This window comes from Leuciscus leuciscus (assembly GCF_965113295.1).
Source record: "Leuciscus leuciscus genome assembly, chromosome: 9".
Taxonomy (NCBI): domain Eukaryota; kingdom Metazoa; phylum Chordata; class Actinopteri; order Cypriniformes; family Leuciscidae; genus Leuciscus; species Leuciscus leuciscus.
The window spans coordinates 2,813,794-2,826,212 of NC_138733.1; the positions used below are offsets into that span (position 1 = coordinate 2,813,794).

At 38.8% G+C, this 12,419-nt stretch overlaps 2 protein-coding genes and 1 long non-coding RNA gene across 31 annotated transcripts in view; 1 reads left to right on the top strand and 2 right to left on the bottom strand.

Annotated features, from left to right (window-relative positions):
• The window catches only part of LOC309506198 (uncharacterized protein), a 317,689-nt gene that overhangs the window by 133,341 nt on the left and 171,929 nt on the right, over positions 1-12,419 (top strand). For 24 of the 29 annotated variants that reach the window (XM_082179827.1, XM_082179846.1, XM_082179835.1 and 21 more), the window contains 2 exons: positions 7,684-7,857; positions 10,635-10,808. The exons of 1 other annotated variant lie outside the window; for it this stretch is intronic. In XM_082179827.1, coding sequence (XP_082035953.1) covers positions 7,684-7,857; positions 10,635-10,808 — 348 coding nt within the window. The remainder of the gene's footprint in view (positions 1-7,683; positions 7,858-10,634; positions 10,809-12,419) is intronic. 4 more of the 29 variants (XM_082179850.1, XM_082179830.1, XM_082179831.1 and 1 more) reach the window with 2 other exon arrangements.
• Positions 1-12,419, bottom strand: part of LOC309506386 (uncharacterized protein) — a 102,224-nt gene that overhangs the window by 48,746 nt on the left and 41,059 nt on the right. The gene's annotated exons all lie outside the window — the stretch shown is intronic.
• LOC309506504 lies at positions 9,199-10,627 on the bottom strand. The gene is made up of 2 exons (XR_014208814.1): positions 10,336-10,627; positions 9,199-10,286 (listed from the first exon to the last, which is right to left on the bottom strand). It is a non-coding gene; the product is annotated as an uncharacterized lncRNA (long non-coding RNA).

Genomic DNA, 12,419 nt, shown 5'->3' on the forward strand with positions numbered 1-12,419 from the left:
TAATCAAGATAACTTTAAGGCACTGAAAAATAAAAAAAAACAATTTTGGCTGATCTGCTTGGGTTTAGAGCACAGGGGGCGCTGGTGAGATCAAGGTTTCAGAACATATCTGAAATGGATGCCCCATCCAGATTCTTTTTTAGCTTGGAAAGAAAGAATGGCCAAAGTCGGTTAATGCACATTTTAAGATCTGAGGATGGAAAAGAACTTAGGAAAACTGCTGATATACGCAGAAGAGCAACTAAGTTCTACGAAGAGCTCTATGCCAGTGAGCATAAAGAAGATAATTTAAAGGTGCATTAAGCAACTTTTCATGTTAAAAATACCCGTTTTCTAACCATACATGCTTAAACAATTGCCTGATGGGCTGAATGAGCCCTTCTCTGATCACTGAGATTGTCTCTATAATCCTGTAAAGTAAAATAAATAAGAGGGATTCGGGTCGGAATTTTAGACTGGGCGTGACGTCATGCGCGTTCACGGCACGCTCACATAGCTATGTCTGGCAGGTTTGTGTATTCGCCGGCATTCTCCGTAGAAGATGGATTGTAAGAGACCGGCTTGTAGTTCATTTCAAACACCAACGCAAACTCCACGCAAGATAAAACAAAGAAAACTTGTCTCTATAGTGCAACCAAAAGGGCAAAGTTGGACTCAGACAGGCGTCGGAATAAGACGAGAGTAAACATAGGGAAGGCTTTCAATAAATGGAGAGATCTCCGGTCTGCTCTAGGGCTCAAACGGGATGCTCAGTTGGCTTTTTTCAAAATATCTACTAAATAAATCTGCACTACATGTAGTTTATTGATTTGCTATTCGATTAAAACAGTTCAAATATCTTGAGTGTGATATAAAATGCTGATATATAAGTTAGATAATTAGACACAAATTTTGAGCAAATTACTGCTTAATTAGGATGTATTGCTATTGGAATATGCTACTTAGCAGATAGGGGTGTGCATTGGCACTGCCCTCACGATTCGATTCGATTACGATTCACCAGGTAACGATTCGATTCAATTCGATTCTACGATGCATCACAATTCTACTGCACACAACAAGGCAAAATTTTCATCAGTCATGAGGCAATACAAGCAGTCAGATATTGAACAACAGATTTTATTGGCTGCTATGTGTGTATTATCACTCTCCTGTATCTTTGACATAAATGTCATTAAATAAAATAAAATTGAATGGTACAGGGTATTGGATATGACATTTTCAAACCTGAAAAAGAAAGCATAAATCACTGCTTTCAGTGCTTTGAATGAGAAATGTTTCTCTTCTCTCTGCTTGAGAACCATTTGAAATTAAATTTCAACTTTATTGTCCAACTCGAGGCCAGAAAATAAACAGTGTAGGGGTGTAACGGTTCACAAAATTCATGGTTCGGTTCAATACGATACACTTGTGCCACGGTTCGGTACGTTTTCGATACAGCAAAAAGAAAGAAATGCCAGAGAAATTTCCTTGATTTTTTTTTTATTCTTTTTTTATTAGAACTAACATCATAAACTATGACCTTTTTTTTTTCTTTGAGCAATGATGGAGCTATAATTGACTCTTCTTAAGAGCATATAAAACAAAACAGCTGCTTGGAAAAAATTAAATGTAATATTTTGTGCTTATAAACAAATGTTTATTTTAGTTCAGATTAACATTTGAGGGCAGCAATGTTATTCATAATGTCGAAATAAATCCGACATAACGTTACTTGAAAGCATTATAGCCTACTATTCCTGCCAAACATCCAAAGTTGCAGTTACTGCAGTACAGTAAATCCATGGTGAATATTGCAGATCTGTGGACACTGGATAGTTCATTCATGTCACAATAGCCCCTTTCACACAGCGCTTTGAACCCGGCAAATTGCCGGCAAATTGCCAGAGCGCCTTCTGTGTGAACGCAAACTCGACCCGGGATTTAAGCCGGGATCGATGCCGGGTCGGGACCTAGTAACATTGCCGTGTTCAGTCCCGGAACGCGCGCTGTGTGAACAAAAGCCGTAATAATGCCGTGTCGTAGTGATGACGCTGAAGCCGGGCTCGTTCTCCAGCTGTGAAACGGTACGTAATGCGCAAGTTTATGATCGAATCAGAGAAACAAATGCACAGGCGTGGTTTCTCGAGAGAGAGATCGCAGCTCATAAGCAAACTTAAGACGCTGCTGAGATTACAAGTCACATCGATGTCACGTGTCTTTACGGCATTTTTACGGGTTGTGTGTGAACGCACTCTCTGATTCCGGAAAATCACTGGCAGTGTGAATGACCAAAATCAAACGAACCCGGGTCAAATCCCGGGTCACTTTATCCGTGTATTTTCCGGAATCTCTGTGTGAAAGGGGCTATAGTTTCTTCCAGGTTTCCACGTCAGCGCTGTTTGATTCTTTAATAACGGAGAAATGTGAGTGTTTCTCACTAGATCTCGCAGCGATGTTATTACTTTAGTGGCGAGTTCAAATGCTTTCTTTACTGGATCTCTTAGCGCTGTGTAGTATAAGATCGGCTCGCGCTGCGTTGGTCCAAACTGATAAACAGTCCGTCACGAGTAGCTCAGTTTCGTTCCGCTTACATTGCGTTTGCCATTTGATGTTGTGGTCGCGCCAGCGTCTACATTATGAGCGCGCGCGACGCGCTTACATTTGAAATAACCGTTCGGTTTGAAAATGCGTGCCTTGTACCGAACGGTTTAGTACGAATACGCGTACCGTTACACCCCTACAACAGTGACATAATCGATTATGGCACTTTGCCGCATCGATGCTGAATCGTGCATGCCCCGCATTGCGATGCATCGCCGAATTGATTATTGTTGACACCACTATTAGCAGATCAATAAAACAGGTTAAACCCCCGCAAATCTTCGGCGGATTAGCCTGTTTGGCTTTTATGGTAACGTCATAGTGCCATTTAATTGTTTATTACCTTGAGACAATTGAGTGTACTTTTTTGACCGACTGTGCTTTGAGATTTTACAAAGTAACAACTAGGGATGGGTACCGAAACCCGGTATTAAACGGGCCCCGGTGCTGAATTTTGAAAGACCGCTGGATCGTTAAGCTCGGACGTTATCGGTTCTGCTGTCGGTACTGGAGAAATTATGAAAGTACACGTGCTATTTATTATTGCTATTAAGAAAGTATTATCTTGCGAATTTAATCTCGCCAGCCACTTCTATATATAATAATATTGAACCATTTGTCTGTGATGCATTTTTGCTAAAGAGAGAGAGTGTGTGTGTGTGTGTGTGTGTGTGTGTGTGTGTGTGTGTGTGTGTGTGTGTGTGTGTGTGTGTGTGTGTGTGTGTGTGTGTGAGAGAGAGAGCGATCTTTCACGCAAAGCCACGGCGCGCGCAACACAACTGCCCTGCTTAATGAGTGACGATGAGGACAGAACATTCAAAAGGTTACACTTTAGATCTTTGATATTAAACTAATTTTATTTTAGATTTAGATTTTGGCTTCCAATGATTATAAAAAAGAAGATATTTGAGGTGTAACCATTAAAAACTAAAGCCACATTCTCTCCAGCGCAACTTCCTTCCCTTCACAGAGCGATGCGCTGTCATTTCTCCCTAAAACCCAAACGTAACGTCAGAATCTGCACGATCGGTGATTGTTGTAAAATGTAGTATATACTTTTGCTAAACTGCGGGACGCGTTTGATAATAAAAGGCTATTAAAAGTACCAAAATTGACGCAAAAGACGCTGTTCCAAAATGCGGCGCACGCTCTGAAACACACCGCAACGAGACAAGCAACGTATATTTTGGGCTTCGTGTGCGCATCTAAATGATCAAATTCACAAATATGTCAAAATGGCCGTCTTGGAGATTCACTTAAACAGTTTATTCACTTAAATACAGTTTATGTCTTAAATCGGCGTAAATAGTTGGGAGAAAATATGAGGCTTAATAATGATTAGATCTGCATTTGGTCTTAAAGAGGCAGCAGTCTAATAATCCTGCTGACGATTGCTCCATTAATGTGAATCAAACAACAAAAGGCAAAGAGAAAATCAGTCACAGCTCTTGAATTATATAAGCTTTAATCTATCTATGATAAACTGTGCAGTGTTATTTTACATCTGACTTTATTAGATGTCTTTTTAACCCATATTACTCCTGAACAGTAATGTCAGTGGACATTACTGAAATTAAAGCACTGGGTATATAATTTGTATATTTGTTTTATTGTATACTTTTTTGTTTGACCATGTGTTTGTACTTTGTTTTTGGCGTCCTGTCTGTCTATAAAACACAAAAGCCAGCACCCTTCTGCATAACATACATGTTTTATTTGTTTTGTTAAAGCATTGCTTTTTCTTTTGCTATAGATATTTATTTTACATTTCAAAATATAAAGCAATATTAATTATGTCCTAAATAATTTTTTCCCCTTTTTTTAATATAACAAAAAGAACCGATAAGAATACCGTTAAAGTACCGGATCGATAAGGAGTATCGGTAAGAGTAGTAATACCGTTAAAACCTTAACGATACCCATCCCTAGTAACAACTTATATTGTTCATGAACGTGTTTCCATAATAATACAATCATAAGTGGATCCAGTAAACACATAACACAGTTCAACATGGAGATAGATGGAAATAAAAAACGAAGTTTTCTACTACCCCCGTTTTTCCCTCACACATAAGTGTGTAATTTACTCAATTGCCTTTCCTTTCACATATTTAAAATGACTTGCAAATTTATAACTTTATTACCTCTGAAGACATTATGATTGTAAACAAAAGATTTGCGGCTGATGCTCCTTTGGTTATGAACAGCTCGTGCTCGTGCAAGCGTGCGTGTGCGTGTGGTCCATGAGCGTGCACATCTCTGGCTGCAGTTTCACTTGCCGCCAGAGGTGGCATAGTTCTGCAAAAACTCAGAATCTTGCTTAATGCACCTTTAATGGCACAACAATTTTATAAAGATCTTCCTCGGGTGCCTAAAAACGCTTTTGAAGAATTAGTAAAACCTTTGTCAAGGGAGGAGTTATATGTTTCCTTACAAAGCTTAAAAAATGGCAAGGCACCAGGAATTGATGGTTTGCCTGTTGATTTTTTTAAGGCCTATTGGGAGTTTTTGGGAGAAGATTTGCTCGAAGTTTTGAATGAAAGCTTAAATGGAGGCAAGCTGCCACAGAGCTGTAGAAGGGCAGTTTTAACCATGCTCCCAAAAAAAGGTGACTTAAAGGAAATAAAAAATTGGAGACCGGTGGCATTGTTGTGTGCTGATTATAAAATCTTATCTAAGACCTTGGCTAACCGGCTAAAAGAAGTGATGGGAATGATAGTACACACGGATCAGTCATATTGTATACCTGAAAGATCGATTGTGGATAACATCTCACTAATCAGAGATGTTTTAGAGGTTTCTAGGCTTTTTGGCCTAAAGTGCGGTCTGATTTCACTGGACCAGGAAAAAGCTTTTGACCGGGTGGAACATTTTTATTTATGGGATACTTTTAAAGCTTTTGGTTTTCCTCCTGGTTTTATAGACATGATAAAGGTCCTTTATGAGGACATTGAAAGCATATTGAAGATCAATGGTGGCTTGAGTGCGCCGTTTAAGGTGGGAAGAGGAATCAGACAAGGATGTTCAATGTCTGGTATGTTGTATTCAATTGCTTTGGAACCTATGTTAAGTCAAATAAGGGAGAGTATTTGTGGTTTGAAGTATGATAGTGCTTTAACTGTAAAAATGTCAGCATATGCTGATGATGTAATAGTTTTAGTTAATGATCAAGACATTAACAGACTTACAGAAATTGTTGAAAATTTTGGTAAAATTTCCTCTTCAAAAGTTAATTGGTCAAAGAGTTCAGCGTTTTTAATGGGTGATTGGAAGGCTGAAAACCAGATTTTGCCTGGTGGAATGGTGTGGGCAAATAGAGGTTTTAAGTATTTGGGAGTATTTTTGGGTGATGAGACCACAATGCAAAAGAATTGGGAAAATGTTTTAGAAACAGTTCAAGGAAGACTGGGGAGGTGGAAATGGCTTTTAAGAAAAATGTCATTTAGAGGGAGAATTCTTGTAATCAACAACTTAGTGGCATCTAGCCTATGTTATGGCATCACTTGGCAGTATTAGAACCCCCAGTGGGCTTGCTGGAGAAGATTCAAACCTCTCTTGTTAATTTCTTCTGGGACAAATTGCATTGGCTTCCAAAGAGTGTTGTGTACCTTCCTGTGGAGGAGGGAGGACAAGGTTTAATACACCTTGCAAGCCGGAAAGCTGCTTTTAGACTGCAGTTTGTTAAAAAACTATTGTATCAGAAACTGTCTTGGACAAACATAGCTTTTAAGCTTCTAAGTGTGGTTGGAAAGCTTGGATTTAAGAGAGAATTATTTTGGACAAATTCTTCAAAAATGGGTTTGAAAGAAATATCCTGTTTTTATGAAGGTGTTCGAAAATCATGGAGTTTGATGAAAATAACAAGGTCCACTGATGGAAAATCTTTGCATTGGTTAATGCTAGAACCATTGATTAATGGATCTCGTTTGAATTTGTCCTGTGAAATAGTACCATGGTTTGAACAAAGATTGAAGAATGAGAAGATTATAACAATGAAGGACTTGGTGGAAGTGACTGGATGGAATTTAAGTAACACTGTTGCATTGACTCAAAGACTTGGACTTCGGTCTGAAAGAGTAGTTGGGCAGATGTTGAAAAAATGTCGAGACTCGTTATTGGAAGAAGAATGGACGCTTCTCTATGACTTTTCAACATTAAAAAGTGAGTCAAATGCTGAGGACTTGTTTCCAGTAATGAGGATTTCTCCAGACTTGCCAGATACAGATATTAATTGTCAGGCGATGTCACTTAAGTGTGGATTCTAGCTTTAAGCCAATGTGGGGTACGTTATACAAGCCACCATTGACAAAGTTTGTTGGAGATTTGCAATGGAGAATCATGCATGGCATTATTGCCGTTAATGCTTTTATTTCTATTCTTAATCCGCTTGTAAAAGAAAATTGTGCTTTTTGTGAACAGAGGGAAACAATATTTCATTGTTTTGTACATTGTGAGAGGTTGAAGCCTCTGTTTGAACTGTTGAAAGTGATTTTTCATGATTTTGGTGAAATATTTAGTATAAATGTTTTTATTTATGGTTTTAAGGATTCAAAAACAAAGAGAAAAATGGGGCGTTTGCTCAATTTTATTATTGGTCAAGCAAAAATGTCTATTTATGTAAGTAGAAAACAGAAAATTGAATATGGAAATGAATGTAATATAGTGAGTGTGTTTAAAGGGCTTGTAAAAGCGAGAATTAAGCATGATTTTTCTTTTTATTTACATATGAAATTTTTTTGGGATTTTGAAAAGATCTGGACTTATGGAGATGTACTTTGTGAAGTTGAAAACAATGCTTTACTATTTTCTGATGAATTGAGATGAAATAATGTGTAAAATGTCTGTGAATGATTATTGTTTAGTAAAGTTTTTCTAAAAATCAAAAATCTCTCTCTCACACACACACACACACACACACACACACACACACACACACACACTCTCTCTCTCTCTCTCTCTCTCTCTCTCTCTCTCTCTCTCTCTCTCTCTCTCTCTCTCTCTCTCTCTCTCTCTCTCTCTCTCTCTCTCTCTCTCTCTCTCTCTTTAAGTGTCATGTTAATCTCTGGATATAGGCTTAATGTGTGTCATTGTTCTCTACAGGTTGATTGGGTGTGATGTCACAGATGAAGGTTGTGCTGCTCTGGCTTCAGCTCTGAGATCAAACCCCTCACACCTGAGACAACTGGATCTGTCATATAATAACATAGGAGACTCAGGAGTGAAGCTGTTTTCTGCTGGACTGGCGAATCCTCACTGTAAACTGGAGATACTGGGGTAAGATCATCTCTACCATAAAGACTCGGAGTGAATAAGGATTAATATGTAGATAGTGTATTCAATATATCTTTGGCGTAAGCCCCATCCGGTGGTTCAGTGACAGATTCCTGCTTGAGCCGTCAGATCCTGCCGGCGGTAGAAGGCAGCGGTGAGGAGTCTCCCTGAAGAGGAACATTTACATCTTACTATATTATTACAACAATATCACTACTTTTACCCACAATCCTCTCTGAATTCGAGTGTACATCCGATGTACACTTGCTGAGACACTATTTCCCACAATCCAACACGATAAGGCGATAGAGCGCGAATGAAAAATAAATATGACGGACGGCAACCATGTCACCATGGCAACGGCGCACGCGAGATAGAAAACAATAATTTGAAGGACACTTAACAATCATTTGACTGACTGGAAACCCCGCGAAAGTAATGAAAGTAATGTTTAAATAACGGAGGGGTTTTTTTTTGTGACAGTTTTATGTATTTAGGGGCGGCAGTGGCTCAGTGGTTCATGTAGATTGTCTACAAACCGAAAGGTTGGTGGTTCAATCCCCGGTTCCACCTGACCAAGTGTCGAGGTGTCCATGAGCAAGACACCTAACCCCAGCTGCTCCCGACGAGCTGGATTGCGCCTTGTATGGCTGACACCGCCGTCGGTGTATGAATGAGTGAGTGAATGGGTGAATGTGAGGCTCTGTAAAGCGCTTTGGTGGCCATAGGTCTGTGAAAGCGCTATATAAATGCAGTCCATTTACCATTACCATTTATTTATTTATATACCGTTATATCTATATTTGAATAAACAAATGTGTTGTGTAGTATTTTGTTCTCTTTTATTTTCACATATAAATGTAAAAAGTAAATAAATATGACAAGCAAATGTTTTTATTATCTTTTTTTTATTATCAAATAACGCAATAAACGTGAAAAATACATACATACAATTCATACAGCCAAAAAAGAAAATATTAAAGATGGGTAGGTAATGTTTATGACGAAATTGTCCGAGCTCTCTGGCGCGTGATAATTATGTCAGCGTCCGAATTCGCTCACTCATTTTCGTTCACTCTTTGCTGATGTAGTGCACTCAACTGCCATTCACTATGTAGGGATTAGTGAATGAGTGAACGAGTGAGTGGTTTCAGACACAGCTATTGTTTAATTAGCTCTTATGTAAAGAGTTAGATAATGCTTTGTAAACAACGTATTAACCATAAATAGTTCTCACTTTATATTAGGTCACGGAAAATCAGAAAATGTCATTAAGTGCTTTAATACAGGCTTTATTGGACATTAATTACATTAGTATTAAAAGTTCCTTAAAATGTTTGCAAATACATTAAACACACACACACACACACACACACACACACTCTCTCTCTCTCTCTCTCTCTCTCTCACACACACACACACACACACACACACACACACACACACACACACACACACACACACACACACACACACACACACACACACACACACACACACTCACTCACTCACTCACTCTCTCTCACACACACTCACACTCTCTCTCTCTCACACACACTAGGGCTGGGACGATACACCTAGACCATGGGGAAAAGTTAAATCATACACTTATACAGACTGTACATGATGTATAAGATGAGTCATATTTACAAAAACAGTTCATCAGATCTTTCTGAGTTTTATTTCTGAAGCATCATACAGTTCTACATTCTCTTGATTAAATAATTCAATAACAAATACATTTGTGAACAGTCACTTGTCGCCACCTAGTGGTCAAACAATGTAATCGATAAATGCGTTATTTTAAGTTCCAAGATTCTATCAAAAGCTTATTTACTCTATTTTGATCGCTACTGTAGACATCAGTGTTTATATGTGACCTTTAAACTTTTATCCCAGTAATTCTATGATAATTTGAACTATTGTCTCACAGAAATAATGAAACTATTATGAGGTTTAAAAGACCTTTTGTGAAGCTGTTTCATGACGACTCTCTCTGGGTCAGCGGCAGCGCCAACACAGATTTGAATGTTGTGATATGATTTTGTCAAAGGTTTAATAGACAGAGGAATATGAAGAAGAGTGTGTGTGTGTTTGAATGGAGATCACAGTATTTTAGAGATGAATGGTGCAGCTCTACTGTCTTATCTCTCTCTCAGCATATGAGCAGCGCGAGGGCTTTCAGTGCATTCAGTCTCACGTCTCTTCCACACGTCCACTTGAAAGGGATATTACGACACTCATAGATAACCACACATTTCATCCTCTGTTGGAACAAAAGTGGCTAACTTCTGTCAACCTCGTCTATAAGCAAGGACAAAAATAAGCAATTTAATTTGAATGAATATCGATTCTGTAATAAAATAATCTAATTTAAAATCGTAAACAAAAAAAATTGTGATAGTTAGGTGAATCTATGTTTTTCTCCCAGCCTTAACACACACACACACACACACACACACACACACAACACACACACACACACACACACACACACACACACACACACACACACACACGTACGTTCTTTAAAATGTTTACAAATACATCAAGCACACACACACACACACACACACACACACGTTGGGTTTTCATGTTTTATGGGGACTTTCCATAGAAATAATGATTTTTATATACTGTACAAATTGTATCTTCAATCCCCTAATGCTAACTGATGTATTTTAACAACATGAACTAATGAGTATTTGTATATTTCATATTGACAGCATTATGTTATTATCTCTGGATATAGGCTTAATGTGTGTCATTGTTCTCTACAGGTTGTGGGGTTGTGGTGTCACAGATGAAGGTTGTGCTGCTCTGGCTTCAGCTCTGAGATCAAACCCCTCACACCTGAGAGATCTGAATCTGTGTGGGAATAAACTAGGAGACTCAGGAGTGAAGCTGTTTTCTGCTGGACTGGAGAATCCTCACTGTAAACTGGAGATACTGTGGTAAGATCATCTCTACCATAAAGACTCGGAGTGAATAAGGATTAATATGTAGATAGTGTATTCAATATATCTTTGGCGTAAGCCCCATCCGGTGGTTCAGTGACAGATTCCTGCTTGAGCCGTCAGATCCTGCCGGCGGTAGAAGGCAGCGGTGAGGAGTCTCCCTGAAGAGGAACATTTACATCTTACTATATTATTATCCCCCTAAAGAAAGTAAAACTAACCGTTAAATAAACCGGACGAACTACAAACCAGACAACAGATGCAGGATACAGTGAAGAGGGTTTTTAAAGCACAAATGTTTGGTGTAAATGAAGTTGTCTTGTAATGCTTGTGCAAACAGACCCTTGTAAAAGCGTGAGCATTTCCTCAAAATGTGTGTGTGCAGCTGAAAAGAGGGAAGTGGTGTGTGTTTCACCTGAACCAGGACTGTCACCATATCAGATTTATCACTACATGATTATCATGGCCAAAATAACACACAATAACAATATATCACCATATCTGTGGAAATCTTATGGAATAATAATAATGCTATCAGTCAACTTAATTTACATTTATGCATTTGGCAGACGCTTTTATCCAAAGCGACTTACATTGCGTTATCCTATACATTTTATACATAGGTATGTGCAATCCCCTGGGATCGAACCCACAACCTTGCGTTGTTAACGCAATGCTCTTACCACTGAGCTACAGGAAAGCAGGGTCTTTCACTAATATTTACTCTGTTTATTTTTGTGTTATTTTTGAAAAAGAAGAATCACTTCATCACATACAAAAGGAACAATTACACTTAATGCGACCAGTTTGAAATAATGGTAACACTTTATCACAAGTATACAGTAACAAAGTGTTATGAATCTCGAAGGCGAACCCAAGCACAGACAGGAATGCTTGACAAACGATTTATTGAGACACAAAAACAGGAAAAATAAACACCCTCATGGGGGCAAAACAGAGACAATACAAGGTATCCCACAAACTATACAAAATACTAGACGGGTAACTTGACGGGAAAACAAAACAGAGATACAAAACTCTTAACTAGATCTAGACAAAACTCACGACAGGATACTCACAAGTACAAAACAAGGAATAGCCATGAAAAGCTGCTTCCAGCAATCAATAGCAGTGCAACAGTCTAACATTGAAAGCCACAACGTATAGTAATGAACCGCGCAGGACAGAAAGCCCAAGGGCATGATATACACAAATCCGGCGAAACACGGAAGTAAAGCAGCGCCGCCATTACTGCGTGCCTTGCTGCTAAGGAAGTAGCGTTGGTCCCGTAGGCGGCTGTAGCAGATGTAGCTGTACGAATGTACAGATTTACGAATAAATGTTATTTTTATCTATTCATCTTTAATTTTGTACAGTAGCCCTGCTGTATGGCTACAACACTTCCCTCGGTCGACCATGCAGTCACAAACTGAATTCGAGAACTTTGCAGTTTTCTCTGTGTATTGTTACTGACACATTATGGTACGAGTTCACTGCCTGTGAAAACCTCACGACACCTTTTAATGTGATGAGCTCATCTGTATCTGGCCAATCCATCCGGAGCTCATATAATTATGACCTTCAATCAGTGCCCTGTAGTTTAGGTTC